Source organism: Hypanus sabinus, chromosome 6, assembly GCF_030144855.1.
Source record: "Hypanus sabinus isolate sHypSab1 chromosome 6, sHypSab1.hap1, whole genome shotgun sequence".
Taxonomy (NCBI): Eukaryota; Metazoa; Chordata; class Chondrichthyes; order Myliobatiformes; family Dasyatidae; genus Hypanus; species Hypanus sabinus.
In genome coordinates this window covers 48,722,386-48,749,739 of record NC_082711.1, presented here as the reverse complement: position 1 = coordinate 48,749,739, position 27,354 = coordinate 48,722,386, and the positions used below count along the sequence as shown (strand labels likewise).

The 27,354-nt window shown below is 41.1% G+C and overlaps 1 protein-coding gene across 1 annotated transcript in view; it reads right to left on the bottom strand.

The window, feature by feature from the left end:
- Positions 1 to 27,354, bottom strand: part of LOC132395447 (rho GTPase-activating protein 21-like) — a 197,236-nt gene that overhangs the window by 67,188 nt on the left and 102,694 nt on the right. The window contains exons 5-7 of the mRNA XM_059972072.1: positions 23,511 to 23,603; positions 5,369 to 5,447; positions 3,265 to 3,319 (exon numbers count right to left, since the gene is read on the bottom strand). Of these exons, the coding sequence (XP_059828055.1) occupies positions 3,265 to 3,319; positions 5,369 to 5,447; positions 23,511 to 23,603 (227 nt within the window). The remainder of the gene's footprint in view (positions 1 to 3,264; positions 3,320 to 5,368; positions 5,448 to 23,510; positions 23,604 to 27,354) is intronic.

Here is a 27,354-nt window from a genome sequence, read left to right as displayed (position 1 = left end):
AATGCTATGTTAACTGAGAGTTGAAACATTAAAATTCTCATGAAAATGTAGAAATCCAAAGCAAATTGGATTTAATGAAAAAATACAGTTCTACGTAGTTTTACAATTCAAGTTCTTTAAATACTCTCAGCACACCCACCTCATGTTTCAAAGTTTGGTTCCTCTGAAAAACTGTCAAACTTAGTTCTAATTTCTTTTCTGATGCACAGGGAATCTCAGTAAAATTTTATAATCAAATTTATAGCAGCGATATGACAACTTGATTTGTTTCTTTGTTCAAATGTTCAGCATGACCACTTGTGAACCATATTTATCCAAACTGAATATATAAAATGATTCTGCCCTGTTCTGATAGCAAAATAAGCTCAAGAGTTCTTAATTCACTTAAGGTGTAGGTTTGAATTACAAAATATCCTGTTCAAATCCAAACATGCTCAGGCGCAAACACTAATGCTGTCCCACCCATCATGTATGAACAATAAAGGTCGTCTATGTAGCCATGACTACAGATCCAAAGGTATAGAATTTTAAAACTGGGAGAGGCTGTAAACTAGAACTGTGTTCATACTCAAATCATACTGTTGATTAAACATTCAACAGCAAGAAAAAAATTAAACAATGCTCTGTGATTATCATGAAAGAATGAGGATATTTTAATCTCCGAAAGCTTTAAATGTGACCCCAGCCTGACTGTTCCCAGCTTTAACCTGGAGTCAAAGGAGTGAAACTATTTTCAGACTGCGATTTACTCACTAAGATCACCTAAAGAAAATGTAATTTACATTATTTTTTTCAGACACATGGAGGCCAGATACCTACAGTCTGGGATTTTCAACAGAAAAGCTGAACTTATCAGGTGCCAGTTTTGCACTAGCTGTGACAGACACCTGGCATGACAATCTGGGTGGCTGTTGATCAGAAACCTACTCAGGTTTCTAACTCAACCACCTTCCCACCCCCCCACACTTTTTCAACCCCAGCCTCTGGACCTCAGCTAGGCTAGAAATCACCCTGCTCACCTGACTCTCAGTGCTTCTGGTTGGGACTCCAACCCCAGCTCGGCCACATACCAAATTATTTCTATTTCACTATTCTTGCTAGCATGTAATCTATCGCATGGCAGATAAGATTCACTGGATACCAGCAGGACAGGGCTCTGGTGGAATGTGCTATATTTAGTAATACTCCTTGTAATACACTGTGAGAAGTCAGCTGATAATGAAGCCTTAGTGTACCAGTCTACTCAATCTCCTCATACATTAACCAAGTTATCTCTGGAAAAGTCTCATGAATCTTCAGTTTGCTCTTTTTATGGCAATCACACCCTTTCTCAGGTAAAGCTGTGCCAATACTCCAGGGGCACTCTCACGAAAAGCCCTACACATGTGCAATAAGACTCCTTTACTCTTTATGCAAGCTTAGGAAAATTTAAAATAGATTCCTTTAGCAATCTTACCAGCACTGCAAAGACCTCTGCAAATCGAACGGCAAAGGTGTCACAACAAGGTTGAAAGGAGTAACAGTTAAAATAAAGTAAATGTGATTAAAAATAGAAATGGTTGATACATACAGAGGCAGAACTATTTTATCACACTGAAGCTGGATACAACAAACTGTAGATATATATAATCTGACTTTTCTGAACAATATCACTAAAGCAGTGAATTATTAGGTTGTATAATAAGACCAAAGTCAGCTTATTGTCATAAATGTTTAGTCCAGAAAGTATACTCTACGCATGGCCAATGTACATGATAACACTTTTTTTTTTATACAGGGCCTCCACTGAGTTTTCACGATAGAGTTCATAACTCCCTTTTTACCTAGACTACTGTTGCTTTCAGCTCTTGGAATCACTGTTCTTTGATGATAAAATGAAATGCTTAATTAGACAAGTATTCTAACATTCCGAACAGCTACTTTGTTGTTATAATCACTGAATTAGAAAGATAACATAACCAAATTATCCTTCCCAGTGATTCCTTTCTTAAACATTTTCTGCAATTGCTGATCTTATTTTACTACGGAATACAGATTGTACATATCTGTTATGTGAAAGGAAAGCTTGTAGCTTTGAAAATAAATTAATTAATTTATCCTAATTATTTAATTTGTGCATCACATTCCTATTGATTAAAAAGGAATTAATAACAAGCAACATAAGCATTTAACAACATTATCTGTAACACAAGAGATGCAGAAGTTTCACTTAAAATCAAAAGAAATTATGAGAACAAGAATGGTGTTTTTCCTTTGCTTTTCTAGAACTAGATAGTTTATTGTAAACTAAGGTAGAGGTAGGTAGCTCCACCATGAGTAGACCCCTCTTCACCATAAAATACATCTTCAAGAGGCAGTTAGTTCCTCAAGAAGTTGGCATCCTTCATTAAGGGACCACACCATCTGAGCTTTAGGAGATGGTAAAAGAGTTTCGAGACCCATTCTCAATGACTTATGAAAAGCTTCTTCCCCTGCATCATCAGATTTCTGAATGGTTCATGAAAAATACCTCTGGATTTCTCGCAACTGAAGAATCTCTTACTACTACGCTATTCCCTTTTTGCACTATGTATTTATTTTGTAATGTATGGATGTTTATGTTTTTGCTTGTACTGCTGTTACAAACCAACAAATCTCACATCATAGGTCAGTGATAATAAATCTGTTTCTGTTATTTTTCAAATGATGTTTAATTTGTCAGTTGCGGATGTATTTTATCAGTCCCACAAATATTTGTATTCTTGTATTCTGGTAACGTAAGTTTCTCATTGTGTGCAACAGACAAATAAAGTGAATGAATCTTTGACAACTCAAAATCTTGTTGCCAATTCTGTCCATTTTATCGAAGGTCCTGCAGCTGAAAACAGGCTTCATAGAATATTGAGTGAACAAGCCAACTGTTACATTAATAATCAATCTTGCCATGAAGCGTAGAAAAAGATATACCACCAGCCCAAAGTCTCATTTGCATCAGAATATTTTGGAGTAACTGATCAGATATAAAATGGAAGTACAGAAAATTAATTTCAATGTATACCACTGCAGATATGACTCAGATAAAGCTTTGTTGGAACTGGAATGCAAAGTTGAACTTTGGAAATTCAAAGAATAGTAAAGGCATTGTTTGCTAAACTTGAGCATCAGTATAGCCAATTATGATTAAGAATCTGAATAACCTGCTTAGTCTAATAGCTATAAAACCAAGTAATTGTAGTTTGATCAGAATTTACCCTGTAAGCAACTAGTGAACACCAAGAAACTTACCAACTGCAAAATGTCTTCATCTTTTGGCATAACACAAAGCTCCAGGACAGAATCACTGTAACACAGGATATACAGTTTTATTCATTATCTGTTTAGCATTACTAACCAGTGTTATACCATAAAACAACTGAACTTCGACCATAAGACATAGGAGCAGAATTAGGCCATCTCGCCCATCGAGTGTGTTCGGCCATTCCATCATGACTGATTCTTTTTTTCTACCTCAACCCCAGTTCCCAACCTTCTCCCTGTAACCTTTGATGCCATGTCCAATCAAAAATCTGTCAACCTATGTCTTAAATACACCCAGCGATCTGGCCTCCACAGCTGCATGTGGCAACAAATTCCACAAATTCACCACCCTTTGGCTAAAGAAATTTCTCCGCATCTCTGTTTTGAAAGGGTGCCCCTCTATCCTGAGGCCGTGCCCTCTTGTCCTAGACTCTCCCACCATGGGAAACAACCTTTCCGTGTCGGCCTTTCAGCATTCGAAAGGTTTCAATGAGATCCCTCCTCATCCTTCTGAATTCCAGTGAGTACAGACCCAGAGCCATTAAATGTTCCTCGTATGATAACCCTTTCATTCCTGGAATCAACCTTGTGAACCTTCTCTAGACCCTCTCCAATGCCAGCACATATTTTCTAAGATGAGGGGCCCAAAACAGTCCACAATACTCAAGGTGAGACCTCACCAGTGCCTTATAAAGCCTCAGCACCACATCCTTGCTCTTGGATTCTAGATCTCTTGAAATGAATGCTAACATGGTATTTGCCTTCTTCACCAACTCAACCTGCAAGTTAACCTTCAGGGTGTTCTGCACAAAGACTTCCAAGTCCCTCTGCAACTCAGATTCCTGGATTTTCTCCCTATTTAGAAAATAGTCCACACATTTATTACCACTACCCAAGTGCATGACCATGCATTTGCCAACATTGTAGTTCATTTGCCACTATCTTGCCCACTCTCCTAATCAGTCAAAGTCCTTCTGCACCCTACCCATTTCCTCAACACTACCTGCCCCTCCACCAATCTTTATATTATCTGCAAACTTGGCAACAAAGCCATTTATTCCATCATCACAGCACCATCTATTCCATCATGCACAGACAGCAGAAACAGTTTAATTTGACATCAAGTTTGTCACAGATATCATAGGCTGCAGGGTATAAGCTGTCTTGTACTGTGCTCCTTGAGCATGTACCACCTCGGGACTCAACAGATTATGCATCAAGATCAGATGTTTATACCATGCAAGGATCAGGAAGGTAGCTTGGTTTTCACCTTGTGACTCACGTATCGCATCAGAGCACAATCAGGTGGAGGGGAAAGCAAAAGCCTGCGCCCACAGGACACTTCAAACTTCCATCAGCTAAAAGAATGTTTTGCTACTGACAACAAAATACATTATCAGAGAGACTGGAGATTTATTATTATGAAGATGCATTAGGCAGTAGTCCTTGAAAAGAATGCCCATTCGCATGTGCAATCAAACATTGCAAGAAGATTTTCATCAAAGGCTTGCTATAATGGTAATTTAAATGTGTTATATTTTATTCAAATCTTGACCAAGTATAGTTATAAATCAAGGTGTTCACTTCTCACTAGTATATTCCCCTGCTCTGTGCTGCTTTTATTTAAATGGCAGATTCTATTTCCGCCTTGATGTAGGTGAAGCAAGGGGAACAGGAATCAATTGAGGACAGTCATAACATTTACATGTCAAAATTAAACACTTGAAAGCAGCGGCCATCTTCAAATTGCGATGGAATGCCAATAACATTATTTTATAGCACTGAACTCTAAAATAGATGGATATATCAGAAAATCAACTTTTGATACAGCAACCGCAATTCTGAAAATTTGCTCCCCTTTAACCCAAATACTGCCTTTATTATTCAGATAGGCATTAATAATCCTCAATTTAACTATGCCCAAACAAAATGACAAAGAAACAAGTTTTATTTATCCTGTGGATGAGATACAAAACTAGTTAAACATTAAAACAAATAATATTTTGTGTCTCTAATTAAACATCATGCCAGGATTGCTAATCCATAATAGAGAAAACAATAGTTGTTTACAAAAAAAAAGTTCAATTCATACCTTTCCTGAATCAAGGCTATAACTTGAGAATATGTTTTCCCTATAATGCTTTCCCCATTTACTTTGATAATCCGGTCACCTGAGTTATAGAAAGTAAACATTAAAGATCAGTGCAAGATTACAGGAAACAACAGGAACTATATCAAATCATGATCCTTTTTCATTCCTGCAATAATTCAACAATTTAAATCAAATGAAAACTTTAAAATATTGGTAGATAAATTTTAAATATCATTCATTTTCTGACAAAGTAATGTTTATTTCCAAATATGAAAAGTAATTTTTATCTTCTTTAATGGGCAAGAGGGACAAGAGTCTGATGAGTGCCACATGAATGAATTCTGAGGGACAAGATTGACTCACATGGAAAAGCACAGACTTACTGGAAATGATTTGCATGGCTTTATGGTCTTTGTCAAAGGGAGCTGACAACTTTAAAAACTTAACTACTTTTTGAAGAGGTACCAAAGATGGGTAGTGTAGTGGATTGGGTAGTAGATATTGTATATATGGCTTTTAGTTCTCAGGGTGGGCTGATCCAGAAACTTGAGGCGTTTTGGATTCATGCATACTACTCAGAGTGTCCTGACAAATAGCATCTGGAATGGGTGCAGCCGAGCATCAGACCAGAATTCTCTACAAAGTGCATCCAGCTGCAGCTTCTAACAAACTGCATTAAAAACCTGAAGCTGGAACTTTCGTTCATTTGGGAGGCTGAAGGGATGATAAATAGGTCATATAGAGAGATAGTTACATCTGAAGTGCAGGCCACAGGAAACTGGGAGACTGTCAGGAAGGTGAAAGGGTTAAGGAGCCAAAGCAGAGTACCTGTGGCCATCCCCCTCAACAACAGGTATATCACCTTGGATACTACTGGGGGGATGGTAGAGTCTGCCTCTGACTCAGAAGGGAAGGCAGGAGAAGAGGCACTTTGCGATGAAAGGGGCTCATTAGTAAGGGGAACGGACAGGAGGTTCTGCAGGTGATAACGAGATTCCCAGATGGTATGTAGTCAGGTATGGTATATGCCAGGGTCCAAGATATTTGGATCAAGTCCTCAGCATTCTTAAGTGGGAGGGTGAACAGCCAGAAGTTGTGATCCGCGTAGGTACCATTAACGTGGACAGGACGAGTGACGAGGTTCTGCACAGGAAGTCCAAGGAGTTAGGTGCCAAGTTAAAAGGGCAGAATCTCCAGAGATGTGACCTCAGGATTGCTACCCATGTCATATTCTAGTGAGGCCAGAATTTGGATGATTATATATGGCTAAAGAGTTGCAACTGGAGAGAGGGGATAAGATTTTTGGATCATTGGGCTCTCTTCCTGGCAAGGTGGGACCTGTAAAGGAGGGACAGCTTACACCTGAGCTGGAGGGGGACTAATATCCCAACAGGAATGTTAATGCTGCATGGTGGGGTTTAGAGTTGCTGGGGAATGAGAACCAGAGTGCTAGAACAGTTAGTGGAGAGGTTGTAGAGGCAGATATTGGTAAGACTTCAGACAAAGTTGGGAATCAAAGGGTTGAGCATGGTGTAACTAGTGTCCTGGCATACGTTTCAATACAAGGGGTATTGTAGAAAAGGCGGATAATAGTGCTGAAGATGGGGTAGTTGGTTTACAAACAGAGGCAATATGTAGTGAGGAGAAGCTATTGATAGGGCAAAATTGCAGTAAACAAGATGAACTGCAATATAAAAGGCAGACAAAATCGAAAAGGGTAAATACAGGACTGAAGATGTTGTATTTGAATGCACGCAATATACGGAATAAGGTAGATGAACTTGTAGCAGAGTTGCAGATTGGCGGTATGATGTTGCAGGCATCATTGAATCATGGTTGAAAGAAGATTATTGCTGGCAGCTTAATGTCCAAGTATCGAAAGGACAAGAATGAAGGCAGAGGTGGTGGTGTCACACTGTTGGTAAAAAAAAAAATGAAATCAAATCATTAGAAAAAGGTGACATAGGGTTGGAAGGTGTTGAATCATAATGGATAGAACTAAGGAACTGCAAGGGTAAAAAAAAACCCCAATGAGAGTTTTATGAAGGCCCCCAAACAATAGTAAGGATATAGCCTACAAATTAAAGCAGGAGATAGAAAATGCATGCCAAAAGGGCAATAGTAATAGGGGACTTCAATATGCAGGTAGATTGGGAAAATCAGGTTGTTGCTGGATTCTAGGAGGGGAAATATCTAGAATGTCTATGAGATGTCTTTTTAGAGCAACTTGTGGTTGAGCCCACTAGAGGATCAGCTATTCTCGGCTAGGTATTGTGCAATAAGCCAGAATTGATTGGAGAGTTTAAGGTAAAACAATCCTTAGGGGCAAGTGATCATAATATAATCAAATTTATCCTGAAATTTGAGGAGAAAGTAAGGTCAGATCTATCAGTATTACAGAGGGGTATAGGTAATTACTGAAGCATGAAGACCACAAGACATAGGAGCAGAATTAGGTCATCCAGCTCATCGAGTCTTTTCCGCCATTCCATCATGTTTGATCCCGAATCCCACTCAACCCCACACACCTGCCTTCTCACCATACCCTTTGGTGCCTTGACAGATCAGGAAACTATCAACTTACGTCTTAAATATACCCACCGACTTGGCCTCCACCACAGTCTGTGGCAGAGCATGCCACAGATTCACTACTCTCTGACAAAAAAAATTCCTCCTTACATCTGTTCTAAAAGGTCGCCCCTCAATTTTGAGGCTGTGCCCTCTAGTTCTGGATAGCCCAGAAACATTCTCTCCCCATTCCCCCCCTTCTAGTTCTTTCAACATTTCATAGGTTTCAATGAGACCGCGCCCCCACCATTCTTCTAAATTCTAGTTAGTACAGACCCAAAGCTCCCGAACGCTCCTCATATGTTAACCCCTTCATTCTCAGATTCATCCTCATGCTCACGAACACTCTTTGGACTCTTCCCAATGACAACATATCCTTTGAGATATAGGGCCCAAAAATGTTGACAATACCACGTGCAGCCTGACAGGAGTTTTATAAAACCTTAGCATTTTCACCTTGCTTTGATATTCTATTACTCTTGAACCAAATGCCAACATTGCATTTGCCTTCTTTACCACATACTCAACCTGTGAAATAATCTCTGGGAGTCTAGCACGAGGACTCCCAGGTCCCCTTGCACCTCTGATGTTTGAACCTTCTCCCCATTTAAGTAACAGTCTGCACTATTGTTCCGTTTACAAAAATGTATTATCATACATTTCCTAACACTGCATTCCATCTGCCACTTTTTTGCCAGTCTTTCAATTTGGCTAAATCTTACCGTAATCTCATTGCTTCCTCAGCACTATCTACCCCTCCACCTATCTTCGTATCATCCGCAAACTTTGTCAAAAAAGCCATCAAGTCCATTATCCAACTCATTGACAGACAACGTGAAAAGTAGCAGTCCCAATACTGACCCCTAAGGAACACCACTAGTCACTCGCAGCCAATCAGAAAAGGCCCCGTCACTGCCTCCTGTCTGTCAATCATTCCCCTATCCATGCCAGTACCTTTCCTGTAATGCCATAGGATTTTATTTTGTTGAGCATGAGAAAGCAGCTGGCCAAATTTGAATAGAAAAGAACACTGGCAGAGAAGCAATTCAGAAGGCAAAGGATATATACATCCCAAAGTGGAAGAAGTATCCTAAAGGAAAGATGGTACAATAAAAGCTAACAAGAAAAGCAACAGCCAACATAAAAGCCAAAGAGAGGGCATATGATAGAGCAAAAATTAATGGGAAGGTACAGGATTGGGAAACTTTTAATAACCAACAGAAGGCAACTAAAAAGTAATTAAGGTAAAGGTGGAATATGGATGTAAGCTAGTCAATTATATTAAAGGCATTTACAAAAAATGCTTCACATACATAAAGAGTAAAAAAAAAGGTGAGAGTGGATATCGGACCACTGGAAAATGATGCTGGAGAGTTAGTAGTGGGGGACAAGGAAATGATGGATGAAATGAATAAGTACTTTGCATCAGTCTTCACGATGGAAGGCATTAGCAGTATGGTGGAAGTACCCAGAGTCAGGGATCATGAAGTGTGTAAGTAGAGAGAAGGTTCTTTGGAAACTGAAAGATCTGAAGATAAATAAGTCACCTGGACCAGATGCTGTACATCCCAGAGCTCTGAAAGAGGTGGCTGAAGAGATCATGGAGGCATTAGTAATGACTTTTCAAGATTCATTAGATTCTGGGATGGTTCCAGAAGACTGGAGAATTGCAAATGTCACTCCACTCCTCAAGAAGGGAGAGAAACAGAAGAAACGAACAAGTGATTGGGAAGATCTGACCTCAGTAGCTCTGGGAAGATGTTGGAATCAATTATTAAGGATGAGGTCACAGGGTACTTGGAGACACATGATAAAATTAGTCTTAGTCAGCAGAGTTTCCTTAGGGGAAAAGCTTGCTTGACATATCTGTTGGAATTCTTTGAAGAAATGACAACCAGGATAGACAAATGAGAATCGGTTGATGTTGTGCTCTTGGATTTTCACAAGGCCTTTGACAAGGTGCCACACAAATTATGAACCCGTGGTACTACAGTAAAGATTCTAGCATAGATAAAGCAGTAGCTGATTGGCAAGAGGCAAAGAGTGGGAATGAAGGGAGCCTTTTCTGGCTGGCTGCCAGTGACTAGTGATGTTCCAGAGGGGTCTGTGTTGGGACTAATTGTTTTTATGTTATCTGTCATTGATTTAGATGATGGAATTGATGGCTTTGTTGCAAAGTTTGATGGCAATAGGAAGACAGGTGGAAGGGCAGGTAGTTTCAAGGAAGTACAGAGGCTACAGAAGGACTTAGATTAGGAGAATGGGCAAAGAAATGGCAGATGAAATACAGTGTCAGGAAGGATATAGTCATGCACTTTGGTAGAAAAAAATTAAAGGGTTGATTATTTTCTAAATGGAGAGAAAATACAAAAAAAAAACTGAGGTTCAAAGGGACTTGGGAGTCCTTGTGCAGGATTCCCTAAAGGTTAACACAAAGTACACTGCAGATGCTGTGGTCATATCAACACGTACAAACAAGCTGGAGGAACTCAGCAGGTCCGGCATCATCCATTGAAACGAACAGTCAACGTTTTGGGCCGAGAGCCTTCGTCAGGACTGGAGGAGGAGGGGGCAGGGGCCCTATAAAGAAGGTGCCAGGTGAAAAACCAATCAGGAAAGATCAAAGGGTAGGGGAGGAGAAGCAGGGAGGGGATAGGCAGGGAAGGTGAAGAAGGAATGTAAGGGGAAAGCACTATGGGTAGTAGTCTGTGGTGAGGAAGATAAGTGCAATATTAGCATTCATTTGAAGAGAACAAGAAATATAAGAGGATGTAATGTTGAGATTTTATAAAGCACTGGTGAGGCCTCACTTGGAGTAATGCAAGCAGTTTTGAGTCCTTTATCTTAGAAATATCTAAAGGATGGGCTGAAACTGGAGAGTGTTTGAAAGAGTTTCACGAAAATGATTCCAGGATTGAATGGCTTGTCATATGAAGAGTGTTTGATAGTTCTGGGCCTGTGGAATTCAGAACAACAAGGGGTGACCTCACTGAAATCTATCGAATGGTGAAAGGCCTTGATAGCATAGATTCAGAGATGATGTTTTCTATGGTGGGAGAGTCTAAGACCAGAGGACACAACCTCAGAATAGAGGGGTGTCCTTTTAGAAGGGAGGAATTTCTTTAGCCAGAGAGTGTTGAATCTGTGGAATTCTTTGCCACAGGCAGCTATGGAGGCCAAGACTTTATGTATATTTAAGGAAGAGGTGGGTAGATTCTTGGTTGGTTAGGGTGTGAAGGGATATGTGGAGAAAGCAGGAGATTGGGAATGAGTGGAAAACTGGATTAGCCATGATGAAATAGCAGAACAGAATTATCTAATGATCCTATGATCAAAGGACTGTGAGAAAAGATGAGTGAATCGTAAGGATCTCTCTACTATCCATCGAGGATACTTATCAAGAGTGTTGCGTATGCAGGGCCCTTAGTATCAGCATCCTCTGACTTTCTACCATCAGGCAGAAGAGTACGATGCATAAAAACCAGTAACAGTCAATATGAGAAACCGTTCCTTTCCCCAGGCTATTTGGCTTCTGAACTCGCTGCTGCAACGTATTCAAAGTGTTACTGGTAATCTGTTCCAGTACAATTTAACATTATTACATTTAAGTTTGTTATTTTTGTGTCAGTCATCTGTAGATTTTATCTTTACCTTCCTAAGTTATCGTGTGTAATGTGTATTACTATGAGTTTTACACCCTGGTTTGGAGAAATTTTGTCCTGTTTCTATATACATTATATGGTTACATACATTATGTATGTATATAGATTAATCACAATAAACTTAACTTGGTCAGCTGGTTTCACAACTGACTTACCCACAGGAGACAGAGGGTAAAAGTGGAGGTGTGTTATTCTAAATGGAAGTAGTGTTGCACACTGGTGATCTGCAATGATTTCTTTTGTTTGTAATATGCATAATTTAGACAAAAATGCAAGTGGGTTGATTAGCAAGTCTGCGGAGGACAGCAAAATTAATGGAGTTAGGGTTAATGAGAAATGTTCTTACAGGGTACAGCAGGATATAGATCAGTTGGAAATATGGGCAGAAAAATGGTGAATTGCATTTATTTGCACAAGATTTAAGATTTTTAATGTCATTTCCAGTACACATAAAGTAATTGCTGCTCCCACTCTGATGCAGCAGAAAAATAATACAAAAGATAAACAACACAATAAATATAAACACATAAGATAGCTTATATACATAGACTGATTGTAGGTCCATAAAGTGATGCCACGTACAGGAATATCTATAAACAAAGTGACTGACAGGAAATGATAAAGTAGTGGTAGTTAGGGGTGCAGAGGGGTGGGTTAGTGGATGGAGATGTTGATCAGACTTACTGGTTGGAGAAAGTAAATATTTTTGAGTCTGGTGGTCCTGGCGTGAATGTTATAGACAATAGACAATAGGTGCAGAAGTAGACCATTCGGCCCCTCGAGTCTGCACCGCCATTCTGAGATCATGGCTGATCATTCACTATCAATACCCAGTCCCTGCCTTGTCCCCATATCCCTTGATTCCCCTATCCATCAGATATCTATCCAGCTCCTTCTTGAAAGCATCCAGAGAACTGGCCTCCACCGTCTTCCGAGGCAGTGCATTCCACACCTCCACAACTCTCTGGGAGAAGAAGCTCTTCCTCAACTCTGTTTTAAATAACTGACCTCTTATTCTCAATCCATGCCCTCTGGTACTGGACTCTCCCAACATCTGGAACATATTTCCTGCCTCAATCCTATCAAATCCTTTAATTATCTTAAACGTTTCAATCAGATCCCCTCTCAATCTCCTCAATTCCAGCGTGTACAAGCCCAATCTCTCCAATCTTTCTGCGTAAGACAGCCCTGCCATCCCAGGAATCAACCTAGTGAATCTACGCTGCACTTCCTCAATTGCCAGAATGTCCTTCCTTAAACCTGGAGACCAAAACTGTACACAATATTCCAGGTGTGGTCTCACCAGGGCCCTGTACAAATGCAAAAGAACATCCTTGCTCTTGTATTCAATTCCCCTTGTAACAAAGGCCAACATTCCATTTGGCCTCTTCACTGCCTGTTGCACTTGCTCATTCACCTTCATTGACTGGTGAACTAGGACTCCTAGGTCTCTTTGCATTTCTCCTTTACCTAACTCGACACCGTTCAGACAATACTCTGCCCTCTTGTTCCAGCTTCCAAAGTGGATAACTTCACATTTATTCACATTGAATGACATCTGCCAAGTATCTGCCCACTCACTCAGCCTATCCAAATCTCCCTGTATTCTCCTAACGTCCTCTTCGCATGTCACACTGCCACCCAGTTTAGTATCGTCAGCAAACTTGCTGATATAGTTTTCAATGCCCTCATCTAAATCATTGACATAAATCGTAAAGAGCTGTGGTCCCAATACAGAGCCCTGTGGTACCCCGCTAGTCACCTCCAGCCAGTCTGAGAAACACCCATTCACTGCTACCCTTTGCTTTCTATCTGCCAACCAGTTTTCTATCCATGTTGAAACCCTGCCCCCAATGCCATGAGCTCTGATTTTACTCACCAATCTCCTATGTGGCACCTTATCGAATGCCTTCTGAAAATCTAGGTACACAACATCTACTGGCTTACCCTCGTCTAACATCCTTGTTACACCCTCAAAAAACCAACAGATTAGTCAAGCATGATTTGCCCTTGGTAAATCCATGCTGGCTCGGCCTAATCCTATTTCTGCCATCTAGATGTGCCACTATTTCGTCCTTAATAATGGACTCAAGCATCTTCCCCACGGCTGACGTTAGGCTAACAGGGCGATAGTTCTCCGTTTTCTCCTTCCCTCCCTTCTTGAAAAGTGGGACAACATTAGCCACTCTCCAATCTTCAGGAACTGATCCTGAATCTAAGGAACATTGGAAAATGATTACCAATGCATCCGCAATTTCCTGAGCCACCTCTTTTAGAACCCTGGGATGCAGACCATCTGGACCCGGGGATTTATTAGCCTTCAGTCCTACCAGTCTACTCATCACAGTTTCTTTCCTAATGTCAATCTGTCTCAATTCCTCTGATATCTTATGACCCTGGCCCATCCATACATCTGGGAGATTGCTTGTGTCCTCCCTGGTGAAGACAGATCTAAAGTATGCATTAAATTCTGTTGCCATTTCCCTGTTTCCCATAACAATTTCTCCCAATTCATTCTTCAAGGGGCCAACATTGTTCTTAACTATCTTCTTTCTCTTCACATAGCTAAAAAAGCTTTTGCTATCTCCTTTTATATTCCTGGCTAGACTGAGCTCATACCTGATTTTTTCTCTCCGTATTGCTTTTTTAGTTAAGATCTGCTGTTCCTTAAAACTTTCCCAATCATCTGTATTCCCACTCATCTTAGCCCTGTCATATTTCTTTTTCTTTAATGCTATACAATCTCTGACTTCCTTTGTCAACCACTGTGGCCCCTTCCCCCTCTTTGAATCCTTCCTTCTCATTGGAATGAACTGCATTTGCATCTTTTGTATTATGCCCAAGAATATCTGCCACTGTTGATCCACTGTCTTTCCTGCCAGGGCATCCGCCCATTTAACTTTGGCCAGCTCTTCCCTCATGGCTCCGTAGTCTCCTTTATTTAATTGCAACACTGACACCTCTGATCTGCCCTTAACCCTCTCAAATTGTAGATAAAAACTTATCATGTTATGATCGCTACTTCCTAATGGCTCCTTTACTTCAAGATCACTTATCAATTCCTGTGCAGTACACATCACCAAGTCCAAAATAGCCTCGTTCCTGGTTGGCTCAAGCACAAGCTGTTCCAAAAATACATCCCTTAGACACTCCACAAACTCCCTATCCTGGGGTCCAGCACCTACCTGATTCTCCCAGTCCACCTGCATGTTGAAATCTCCCATAACGACTGCATTACCTTTAGCACATGCCAATGTTAACTCCCTAATCAACGTACCCAATATCCACGCTACTGTTTGGGGGCCTGTACACAACACCCATTAGGGTCTTTTTACCCTTACTGTTCCTCAGCTCAATCCACACAGACTCTACTTCCCCTGTTCCCAAGTCACCTCTTGCTAAGGACTGAATCTCATTCCTCACCAACAGGGCCACCCCACCCCCTCTTCCCATATTTCTGTCTCTACGATAGCACGTATACCCTGGTACACTAATTCCCAGGTCTGATCCCCTTGCAGCCATGTCTCCGTTATCCCAACAATATCGTAGTTCCCCATTTTCATCTGAGCTTCAAGCTCATCTGTCTTATTTCTGACACTACGCGCATTCAAGTATAGAATTCTTAGCCCACTCCTCCTCTCTTTGCTTAAAACACTGTCTACTGTACCTAACCCAGCTCCTTGAACTTCCATCGGGCAAATTGCACCCTGAATTTTGATGACCTTCTCAAGATCACCCAAACCTTGTACACAAACCATGCACCTTCTGACCAACCCTCTGGATCTGGATCCCTGCCCCCTGCACATCTAGTTTAAACCCCCCCGAGTAGCACTGGCAAATACTCCTGCAAGAATGTTAGTACCCCTCCGGTTCAGATGTAGACCATCCCTTCGAAACAGATCCCAATGTCCCTGGAACAAAGACCAATTATCCAAAAACCTGAACCCTTCCTTCCTGCACCATGCTCTCAGCCTCGTATTAATGTGCATAATCATTCTATTCTTCGCCTCACTCGCACGTGGCACAGGTAGCAATCCCGAGACTGGCACCCTGGAGGTCCTGCCTTTCAGCTTCACTCCTAACTCCCTGAACTCTCTAAGCAGGACCCCCTCACTCACCTTACCTAAATCATTGGTCCCTACATGGACCACTACATCTGGGTTCATGCCCTCACTCTCAAGAATAGCCTGCACCCGATCTGAGATGTCCCGGACCCTGGCACCAGGGAGGCAACATACCATCCGAGACTCCCGATCTGCCCCACAAAATCTCCTATCTGCCCCCCTAACTATAGAGTCCCCTAAAACTATCGCTCTCTTCTCTTCCCTCCTCCCCTTTCTAGTTGAGGGTTCAACCTCTGTGCCAGAGGCAGGACCACTACAACTCATTCCTGGTAGGTCATCCCCATCAACAGTATCCAGTACGGTATACTTATTGTTAATCGGAATGGCTGCAGGGGTGCTCTGCTCTCTCTGCCTGCTCCCCCTGCCTCTCTGGACCGTCACCCATCTGCCTACTTCTTGGTTTTTTGGTGTGACTACCTCCTGATAACTCCTATCTCTGCCTCCACCTCCCGAATGATCCGTAGTTCATCCAGCTCCTGCTCCAACTCCCTAACTCGGTCTGATAGGAGCTGCAGCTGGACGCACCTTTTGCAGGTGTGATCATCAGGGACAACTGTGTTGACCCTGACCTCCCACATACTGCATACGGAGCACACCACTGCTCTGACTGTCTCCCCCATACCTGAACTGGATTAATGGAATGTCTAAAAAGCACCTAGCGACCTTACCTTCTTCCCCTCAGCGAGCAATCACACAAGCTTGCCGAAGCCCACTTAGCCAAAGCCCAGGACTCTGCTTCCACGGACTCCGCTGCCCGCTCTGAAAAGAAGTCCTGCCTTTTAAAGTGCGCACTCGACGCTGACGTCACTCGCGCCTGCGCAGTTCCCCCTCCTCCACAGGTATTGACCAGGTAGGCTTAAATCCTACCTACACGGTCGAATTCTCTGAGCTCCCAGCTGAATCACAAGCTGTAACTTGCTCCCGATTCAAATGACCACTCTGAAAAGAAGTCCTGCCTTTTAAAGTGCGCGCTCGATGCTGTTATGTAGCATCTTCCCTGTTGGGAGCTAGACGAACAGTCCAACTCCCATCAGGGAAATGGCAATGAGCAGGGTGCGTGGGACCGTTCATGTTACTGGCCCTTTTCAGGCACATTTCTCTATACATGTCTCTGATGGAGAGTAGGCTGGTGCCAGTGATGTGTTGGATAGTTTTAACTACCCATAGTAGTAGAACCTTCCTGTCCGCCACAGTACAAGTGTAAGGCATTGCAATCGGGAGGTCCAATACAAGAGTATAGTATTAAGTGGCAGGACCATTAGGAAACATTGACTACAGATGGATCTTGGGATGTAAATCCATACTTCCAGAATGTGGTTACAAGTGGATAGGGTAACAAAGGTGACATAGAACATACTTGACTTCATCTGTCAGGGCGCTGAACAGAAAAGTCAGGGAGTCAGAATGCAGCTGTATAAAACTTTGGCTAGGCCACATCTGGAATATTACGTGAAGCTGCAGTCATTATATTATAGGAATGATGTGCTGCAAATGAGATTCATGGGGAATATTGCTTGGATTAGAGAGTATTAGATGTAAGGAGAGTTTGCACAAGTTTGAATTGCATTCTCCGGACTGTCTGAGGCTGAGGAGTGACAAGTTTACAAAAGGCATGGACAGGATAGATAGTCAGAGACTGCTTCCAAGGATGGGAGTATCAAATACCAGAAGACATAGCTTTAAGATGAGAGTTAAGGAGCTTAAAGGAGTTTTACGAGCCAAATCTTTTCTAAACCAAAAAATGGTAGGTGTCTGGATTATGCTGCCAGAGGAGGTGGTGGATATGGATAAAACAGCATGCTTCTGTGACATTTAGACAAGTGCAGGTACAGGCAAGGCAGAAATCTGAGGGACATGGATCATGGGCAGGCAACAGGATTAACTGAAATTAGCTTTTTCCTGGCCTGTATTATTCTATGTTCTACAGGAAGAAGAGGTTTCAGCTGCTGTTCTTGGGTGATGAGAAGTCTTTTATATAGATCGTTTTCCTGCCTGCACCTCCTCCAATATCACTAATGAAGTTGGTGATATTTAACAAAATTCTCATTAGAAAGCATGTACTTCTGTGGAGACATTTTTAATATAATGTGAAATTTAAAACATACATTGGGGCTAGGAAGTTTGTGAACCCTATAGAATTTTCCCCATTTCTGCATAAATATGGCCAGATTTTCACACATCCTAAAGCTAGACAAAGAGAACTCAATTAAATAAATAACTCAAAAAGCATTATACTTGTTCATTAATATACAGAGAAAAATATCCGATATTACATGGATTTGTTGGAAAAAGTATGTAAACTTTCGGGTTACTGCCTTTTACAAAGCTACTTGTAATCATATATTCCAATCAATGACATAAGATTGGAGGTATGGGTTGTAGAGGCAAGAGGTATTCTGCCCTATATAAAAAAGAGCCACAAAAAGACAGGTTACTGACAGAGCCTGCTCTTCTCAAGAAAGATCTGTTTATGTGCACCATTCCTCAATCAAAGCAACTTTCAGAGGACCTTTGAAGAAGAATTATAGAGATGCACAAAGCTGGAAAAGGCATTTCTAAAGACCTGAGTGTTCATCAGTCCATAGTAAGAGAAATTGTCTATATGGAGAAAACTCAGTACTGTTGCTGCTCTCCCTAGGAGTAGACATCCTGCAAAGATCGCACCAACAGCATAATGTGCAATGCTGAAGGAGGTGAAAAAGAATCCAAGGGTAACAGCAAAACACCTGCAGACACCTACAGAACTTGCTAAAGCCTCAGTTCACGAGTTCACAATAAGAAAAACACTGAATAAAAATGGTAACACACAAAATGCTGGTGGAACTCAGCAGGCCAGGCAGCATTTACAGGAGGAAGTACAGTCGATGTTTCGGGACAAGACCCTACGTCAGGACTAACTGAAAGAAAAGATAGTAATAAATTTGAAAGTATGAGAGGGAGGGGGAAATCTGAAATGATAAGAGAAGACAGGAGGAGGAGGGGTGAAGCTAAGAGCTGGAAAGGTGATTGGCAAAAGGGATACACAGCTGGAAAAGGGAAAGAATCATGGGACGGGAGGCTTAGGGAGAATGTAAGGGGGAGGGGAGCACCAGAGCGAGATAGAGAACAGGCAAGGAGTGATTGTGAGAGGGGCGGAGAGAGAAAAAAAAAGAGGGGAGAATAAATAAGGGATGGGGTAAGAAGGAAACAGGAAACAGTTGTATATTTAAGAGGAAGTTAGATATGGCCCTTGTGGCTAAAGGGATTGGGGGTATGGAGAGAAAGCAGGTACAGGGTTCTGAGTTGGATGATCAGCAATGATCATACTGAATGGCAGTGCAGGCTCAAAGGGCCGAATGGCCTACTCCTGCCCCTATTTTCTAGGTTTTTAAGGGGAGGAGGGGCATTAACGGAAGTTAGAAGAATCAATGTTCATGCCATCAGTTTGGAGGCTACTCAGACAGAATACAAGGTGTTGTTCCTCAAACCAAAGTGTGCCTTCGTCTTGACAGTAGAGGAGGCCATGGATTGACATATCAGAATGGGAATGGGATGTGCAATTAAAATGTGTGGCTACTGGGAGATCCTGCTTTCACTGGCAGACAAAGTGTAGGTGTTCAGTGAAACGGTCTCCCAGTCTGCATCAGGTCCCACCAATATATAATGGCCACACCGGGAGCACCGGACGTAGTATACCACACTGGCCGACTCACAGGTAAAGTGTCGCCTCACCTGTAAGGACAGTCTGGGGCCTTGAATAGTGGTGAAGGAGGAAGTGTAAGGGCAGGTGTAGCACTTGTTCCGCTTACAAGGATAAGTGCCAGGAGGGAGATCGGTGGGAATCACTGGTATTTTGCAATCAAACGGGGGTTTTGATTTGCCTTTCTAGCAATTCTACGAGCGGTTCTCTCAGAAAGTTTTCTTGGTCTTCCAGACCTCAACTTGACCTGCACCGTTCCTGTTAACTGCCAATTCTTAATTACATTACAAACTCAGGAGCTACCTGATGAAATCGCTTTGCTATCTTCTTATAGCCTTCTTCTGCTTTGTGGGCATCATTTATTTCAATTTTCAGAGTGCAAGCAGCCGCTTAAATGAGCCCATGGCTGCTGATTGTTGGGACAAGGTTTGAGGCGTCAGGGTATCTATAAAGCTTTGAAATTTGCATCACCTGGCCTTTCCTAATGATGACTGTGAACAAGCCATAGCCCTAGCAAACTAATTAAGGGCTGAGACCTTCATAAAAACTATCTGAGAGCTCAAATCTCTTGGGGTGCCCAAACTTTTGCATGGTGCTCCTTTCCCTTTTTCACTCTAAAATTGTACAAAATAAAAATAATACACTAATCTTGCTTGAAATGTTGAAAAGAATGTTTCATCTTTATGACTTTTGAAGATCAGTTCATCTTCTACTCACTTAACTATTCACAGTAACAGAAATTTTGACCAGGGGTGCCCAAACTTTTGCATGCCACTGTGTATACAGCATAAAAAGTGGTCCCAATACCAACTCCTGTGGAACACCACTAGCAGCGAACCAGAAAAGGCTCATTTTATTCCCACTCACTACATCCTATCAATCAGCCAAAGCTCCAATCAAGTTAGTGACTTCCCTGTAATACCATGGGCTCTTAACTTGGAAAGCAGCCTCATGTGTGGCACCTTGTCAAAGACCTTCTGAAAATCCAAATATACAACATCCACTGCATCCCGTTTTATCTATCCTACTTCTAATCTCCTCAAAGAATTCCAACAGGTTTGTCAGGCAGGATTTCCCCTGAAGGAAACCATACTGACTTTGTACTATCTTGTCCTGTGTCATCAAGTACACCATCACCTCATCCTTAACAATTGATTCCAGCATCTTCCCAACCACTGAGGTCAGGCTAACTGGTCTATAATTTCCTTTCCTTGGCCTTACTCCTTAAAGAGTGGAAAAACATCTGCAATTTTCCAGTCCTCTGGCACCATGCCAGAGTTCAATGATTTTTGAAAAATTATTTCTAATGCCACCATAATCTCTAACTCTACCTCTTTCAGAACCTGAGGATGCAGTTCCTTTGGTCTGGGTGACCTAAGTACCTTTAGGTCTCTCAGCTTTTTGAGCATCTTCTCTCTTGTAACAGTAACCGCAGCCACTTCTCATCCTGCACACACTACAACAGCAGACACACTGCTAGTGTCTTCCACAGTGAATATTGATGCAAAATACTTGCTTGGTTCATCAGACATCTCCTTGTTCCCTGTTATTATTTCTCCTGCTCATTTTCTAGCAGTCCTATATCCACTCTCATCTTTCTTTTATTTTTAAGATACTTGGAAAAAACTTCTACTATCCACTTTGATATTATTTGCTAGCTTGCTTTCATGTTTCATCTTTGTTTATTTTAGTTGCTCTCTGTAGGTTTTTAAAAACTTCCCAATCCTCTATCTTCCCACTAGTTTTTGCTTTATTGTATGCCCTTCCTTTCTTTTGCTTTTACAAAAGCTTTGACTTCCCTTGTCAGCCATGTTGTACTATTTTACCATTTGAGTATTTCTTCATTTTTGGAATACACATGTCCTGCACCTTCCTCATTTCTCCCAGAAACGTACACCATTGCTGCTCTGCTGACATCCCTGCCAGCAGCTCCTTCCAATTTACTTTGGCCAGCTCCTCTCTCATATCACTGGAATTTCCCTTCCTCCACGAAATATTGCTACATCAGACTTGACTTTCTCCTTATTAAATTTGAAGTAGAACACAATCATATTGTGATCACTTGTTCCTAAGGATTCATTTACCTTAAGCTCCCTAATCGCCTCTGGTTCATTACATAACACCCAATCTCGTATAGCTGATCCCCAGTAGGCTCAGCAACAAACTGCTCTAAAAAGCTCTTTTAGGCATTCAACAAACTCAGTCTCCTGAGATCCATTACCAAGTTGATTTTCCCAATCAGCCTGTAGGATAAAAACTCTCATGACTACCATAACATTACCATTTTGACTTGCTATTTCTATTTCCGGTTGTAACCTGTGGTCCACCTCCCAGCCACTGTTGGGGGGCCTGTATATAACTGGCATCAGGGTCCTTTTATCCTTGCAGTTTCTTAACTCAACCCACAAGGATTCGACTTCTTCCGATCTTATGTCACATCTTTCTACTGATTTGATGCCATTCTTTACCAGTAGAGCCACACCAACCCCTCAGCCTACCTTCCTTTCCCTCCGATGCAACATGTAACCTTGGATAGTCAGCACCCAATTACAACCATCCTTCAGCCACAAATCAGTGATAGCCACAACATACGTGGCAATCTGTAATATTGCAACAGGATCATCCACCTTATTCCTTATACTACATGCATTTAGATACAACACCTTGAGTACCATATTTGCTATCCTTTCTGACTCTGCATCCCTAATGATTTGATACTCAGCCTGTTGGCTGCAACTATCACCTGCCTGCCCTTCCTCACAATTTGACTGTGGAGAATCCGTCCTTTCCTGAGTCCCTTCACTCCAGTTCCCAACCCTTGTCAAGTTACTTTAAACCTTCCCTAAAAGCTCTAAAAAAAATCTGCCTACGAGAATATTGGTCTCCCTTGGGTTCAGGTGCAACCCATCACTTTTGAACAGGTCATACTTCCCCCAATGATGTAAGAATCTGAAGCCCTGCCCTCTGCACCAGCTTCTTAGCCACGCATTTATCTGCCAAATCATCCTGTTTCTACCCTCATTGGCACATAGCACAAGCAGCAATACAGAAATCACTACCCTGCTTCTCAGCTTTCTACCTAGGTCTCTAAATTCTCTTTTCATGACTTCATTGCTTTTCCTTCCTTCCTTGGTACATTGGTACCAATATGTACTAAGACACATCTGGCTGCTCCCCCTCCCTCTCTAAAATGTTGTGGATGCAATCTGAGACATCCCTGACCCTGACACTTGGGAGGCAACATATCATCTGGGTGTCCCATTCAGGTCTACAGAATAACCCCTCACTATCGAATCCCCTATCACTACCACTCCCTTCTTCTTGCTTTTTTATTCTACACCATGCACCCATGCTCAGTGCCTGCAACCCTGTTGCCATGGCATTGTCCCAGGAGGCCATCCCCCACAAAAAGGAACATTGAATTCAAAATCGTATCAAGACATTTTAAAAGGAGAATGTCAGGGTAGCAGTCCATCACCTGAAGCCTAATGCAACAAGACAATGATCCGAAAGAGTAAATCGGCAATAGAATGGTTTAAGAAGAAGAAACTTTGTGTTTTGGAATGATCAAGTCAAAGTCCTGACCTTACTCCTATAGAAATGTTGTTGAAGAACCTGAAGCAAGCAGTTCATGCAAGGAAGCCCACCAACATCCCAGAGTTGAAGCAGTTTTGTGAGGAGGAATAGTCTAAAATTCCTCCAAGCCAATGTGCAGGACTGATCAAAGGTTACTGGAAACATTTTGTTGAAGTTATTGCTGTACAAGGGGTCACACCTGTAACTGAAAGCAATCGTTGACATACTTTCTCCAACAATGCACGTAATACTGCATCATTTTCTCAATAAATAAATGAAGAAGTATAATTTTTTGGTATTATTAATTTAATTGAGTTTTTTAAATTTAGTTTTAGGACTTGCTAGCAGAAATTATGAAATAGTGCAGAAATGGAGAGAATTCTACAGGTTTCACAAACGTACTAGCACCACTATACTGTAAATGTAAACATGACTTCAATAGTCACTTGAAATAATGTATATAAAAAAGTCAAAGCAAAATACATAACAGTGAAGTCTAAATAACAATCTAAGTCAAATAACCAAATTGGTACCTGTACATAACCCAGCTCCATGTGCTGGTCCACCTTCCTTAACCTGTTTAACAAAGATGGTGTCCATTGGCTCCAATTTGCCTCTGGTTTGTGCTGTAAAATGCAAGCAGATTTTGTGAATTAATTCAAAATGGTAAAATGGCTCACATTTAATTCTGTTATGATGGTTAACTTCAATTCCATTTTTGTATGGGTAAAAGCAAATAGGTGCTAGCAACTTAGAGGAGGTTATAGAAATTGAGTTAAAAAAGCAACCAGGAACAGAACCTGCAAACTATTCATCAAGACCTTGGCTAATGTTCTAACCCACTGCATTTTCCAGCACCCTGCTCATATTTTTTTAATCCCTTAATATTCAGAAATCTATCAATGTCCACTTTGAGTGAATTCAATGGCCAGGAATTCGTAGCCTTCTGCGGTAGCGAATTCCAAAGATTCACTATCCCCTAAGAGGTAACTACTTCTCATCTTGGCAGGAAATAACCTTCCCTTTATTCTTAAACCATTCAAAAATGCTATATATTTTAATATAATCTCCTCTTATTATCTTAGACTTTGGAGAGTACAGGCCCTGTCTAAACATTATTCCTCATACTGCAAATGCACTATCTCTGGAATTGTTCTAGTAAATCCTCAGTGCACTTTCACTAAAGCAAATACATCATTTCTCAGGTTAAGAGACCAAAACTCAACTTGTTCCTATCTTCTGTATTCCATATAACCATATAACAATTACAGCACGTAAACAAGCCATCTCGGCCCTTCTAGTCCGTGCCGAACGCTGTCTCTCACCTAGTCCCACCTACCTGCACAGCCCATAAACCTCCATTCCTTTCCTGTCCATATACCTATCCAATTTTTTTTAAAATGACAAAATCAAACCTGCCTCCACCACTTCTACTGGAAGCTCGTTCCACCCAGCTACCACTCTCTGAGTAAAGAAGTTCCCCCTTGTGTTACCCCTAAACTTTTGCCCCCTAACTCTCAACTCATGTCCTCTTGTTTGAATCTCCCCTACTCTCAATGGAAAAAGCCTATCCACGTCAACTCTATCTATCCCTCTCATAATTTTAAATACCTCTATCAAGTCCCCCCTCAACTTTCTATGCTCCAAAGAATAAAGACCTAACTTGTTCAACCTTTCTCTGTAACTTAGGTGCTGAAACCCAGGTAACATTCTAGTAAATCTCCTCTGTACTCTCTCTATTTTGTTGACATCTTTCCTATAATTTGGTGACCAGAACTGTACACAATACTCCAAATTTGGCCTCACCAATGCTTTGTACAATTTTAACATTACATCCCAACTCCTATACTCAATGCTCTGATTTATAAAGGCCAGCATACCAAAAGCTCTCTTCACCATCCTATCCACATGAGATTCCACCTTCAGGGAACTATGCACCATTATTCCTAGATCACTCTGTTCTACCAAATTCCTCAATGCCCTACCATTTACCATGTATGTCCTATTTTGATTAGTCCTACCAAAATGTAGCACCTCACATTATCAGCATTAAACTCCATCTGCCATCTTTCAGCCCACTCTTCTAACTGGCCTAAAGCTCTCTGCAAGCTTTGAAAACCTACTTCATTATCCCCAACGTCACCTATCTTAGTATCACCTGCATATTTACTAATCCAATTTACCACCCCATCATCCAGATCATTAATGTATATGACAAACAACATTGGACACAGTACAGACCCTTGAGGCACACCACTAGTCACCAGCCTCCAACCTGACAAACAGTTATCCACCACAGCTCTCTGGCATCTCCTATCCAGTCTATTATATCATTAAATCCATACTATTTAATTGTTTGCTCTTCTACTGCATTTGGATATTAGTTTTCAGCAACTCGAGTATCCAAGCGCCCCTAGAGTCCATTGAACAACAACTTATCATAAATTAAGAATAACTTACTTTTCTTTTTGTATTTCAAAACAGACAATGCACATTAAAAACAAAATAATATTTCATCTACCATGATTTGCCCACTCATATAGCTTGGTTATACCTCTGGAAATCTCAGTCCTACCTCCTCTCTCCTAACAGCCCCACCAAGTTTACTTTGCAACCCTCAGCATTTAAGCAGATCTTAAATATATTTTAATTATACATTTAATTTGTAAATATACTCCAATCTTTTTAAATTACTATTATCAAAGACACCTCAATGTATTTGTAGTATGGAGTACTTATCCGGTTTATCCACTCAGAGCAAAAGTGCTGCTATTAGGACATTGTAGGACAGCTGTGACAGCAAATCTGGAGCTCAATTTGTTCCAAAGAGCCAGAAAAGTTTAATAAAACAGTGGGAATTATGCAGAGTGGCATACGCGAAACAAATATGATCCAAATAACAATTTAATCACTTACATACACTGCAGAAGAACACTTAAAATTATAAAAACAAGTCTGGTTGAAATGAGTGAACTGAATGTCCAAGTGCTACAACCACCACAGAAATAATCATAAACAGCAGTATTTCATTTTCAGTTCCAAATTGCTATTGAAAACAAAGACCAGAAGTGAGATTTAAAGCAGTCTCAATTAGAAGAGAGGCTATAGAATTTCTTTTAAGGTCAAGATTCCATTGAACAACTCCACTGATATTTCTTGGCAACACATCCGGGGAAGGGTTACGAGGAGGAGCTCCAAAGGGTGAATAAAGTGAAAGGCTTGAAAATGTATTTGCTGGTGAAAAGTAAAATGCAGGTAAAAAAAAAAAGAGGTGGCACAGCAGCATAGTGGTTAGCATAACGCTTTACAATACCAGTGACCTGGATTCAAATCCTACCACTGTCTGTAAGAAATTTGTAAGTTCTCCCCATGACTGCATGGGTTTCCTCCGAATGCTTTGGTTTCCTCCCACAATCCAATGACATACTGGTCGGCAGGTTAATTGGTCATTGTAAATTGTCTCATGATTATGCTAGGGTTATGCCAGGGGTTGCTGGGCAGCATGGCTCGAAGGGCCTATTCAGTGCTGTATCTCAATAAGTAAATAATTTTCAAGAGTCAGAGCCAGGACACCATAGGAATAAAAATGCTATCTGCAGCCAATTTTCAAGAAGGGAGTAATAAAGAGATGGTGGACCATCCAGAGATTATATACAAACTGAATATTTTGAGTAAATACTACACATAGCTTCTTAGCTTTTTAAAACTGACTCAGGATTTGCAATGAATGATAAAAGTAACAGAACAGCACCATACAGAAGATGTTATCCTTTACCTTAATCAATTCTTCACACCTGGTAATAAAAATTGTTTCATTAAGCATGCATAGATAGATACAACAATTATTTCCTGTTATCATAAGACATTTGAGAGGAATTAGGTCATTTAGCCTATTGAATGTGCTCTGCCATTTAATCAGAGCTGATTTATTATCCCTCTCAACCCAAATCTCCTACCTTCTTCCTGTAAATTGATTTCTATTCAAAACTTTCTCTCTAGACTGAATCTCACTAGCTTGAGCTCACTACCTGGGATCACCACCCAGGTAAGCCCTTTCTTACCAGGTTTAGATGCATGCAGCCTATTCTGTTAACCTGAAGCTTCATGTACAAAAAAAAACATAAGCTGAGTGAGACTGGACTTGCTAGAACACACTGTGGAAGTCCCTTCACAATAGCTCCTAGATAAATTACACAGGAAAATTATTTGCTTCACAATGTTGTTTTTTTTTAAAGAGAACTTGTTTACACATGTAACTTTAGGTTACATTTTGAAGAGTGATGAAACTGAACTCCAATAGTATTTCTCTGAATAAAAAAATAAAAGAACTAAAGCAACATAACTAACTAACCTCCCCATGTAACCACAGCCCTGACC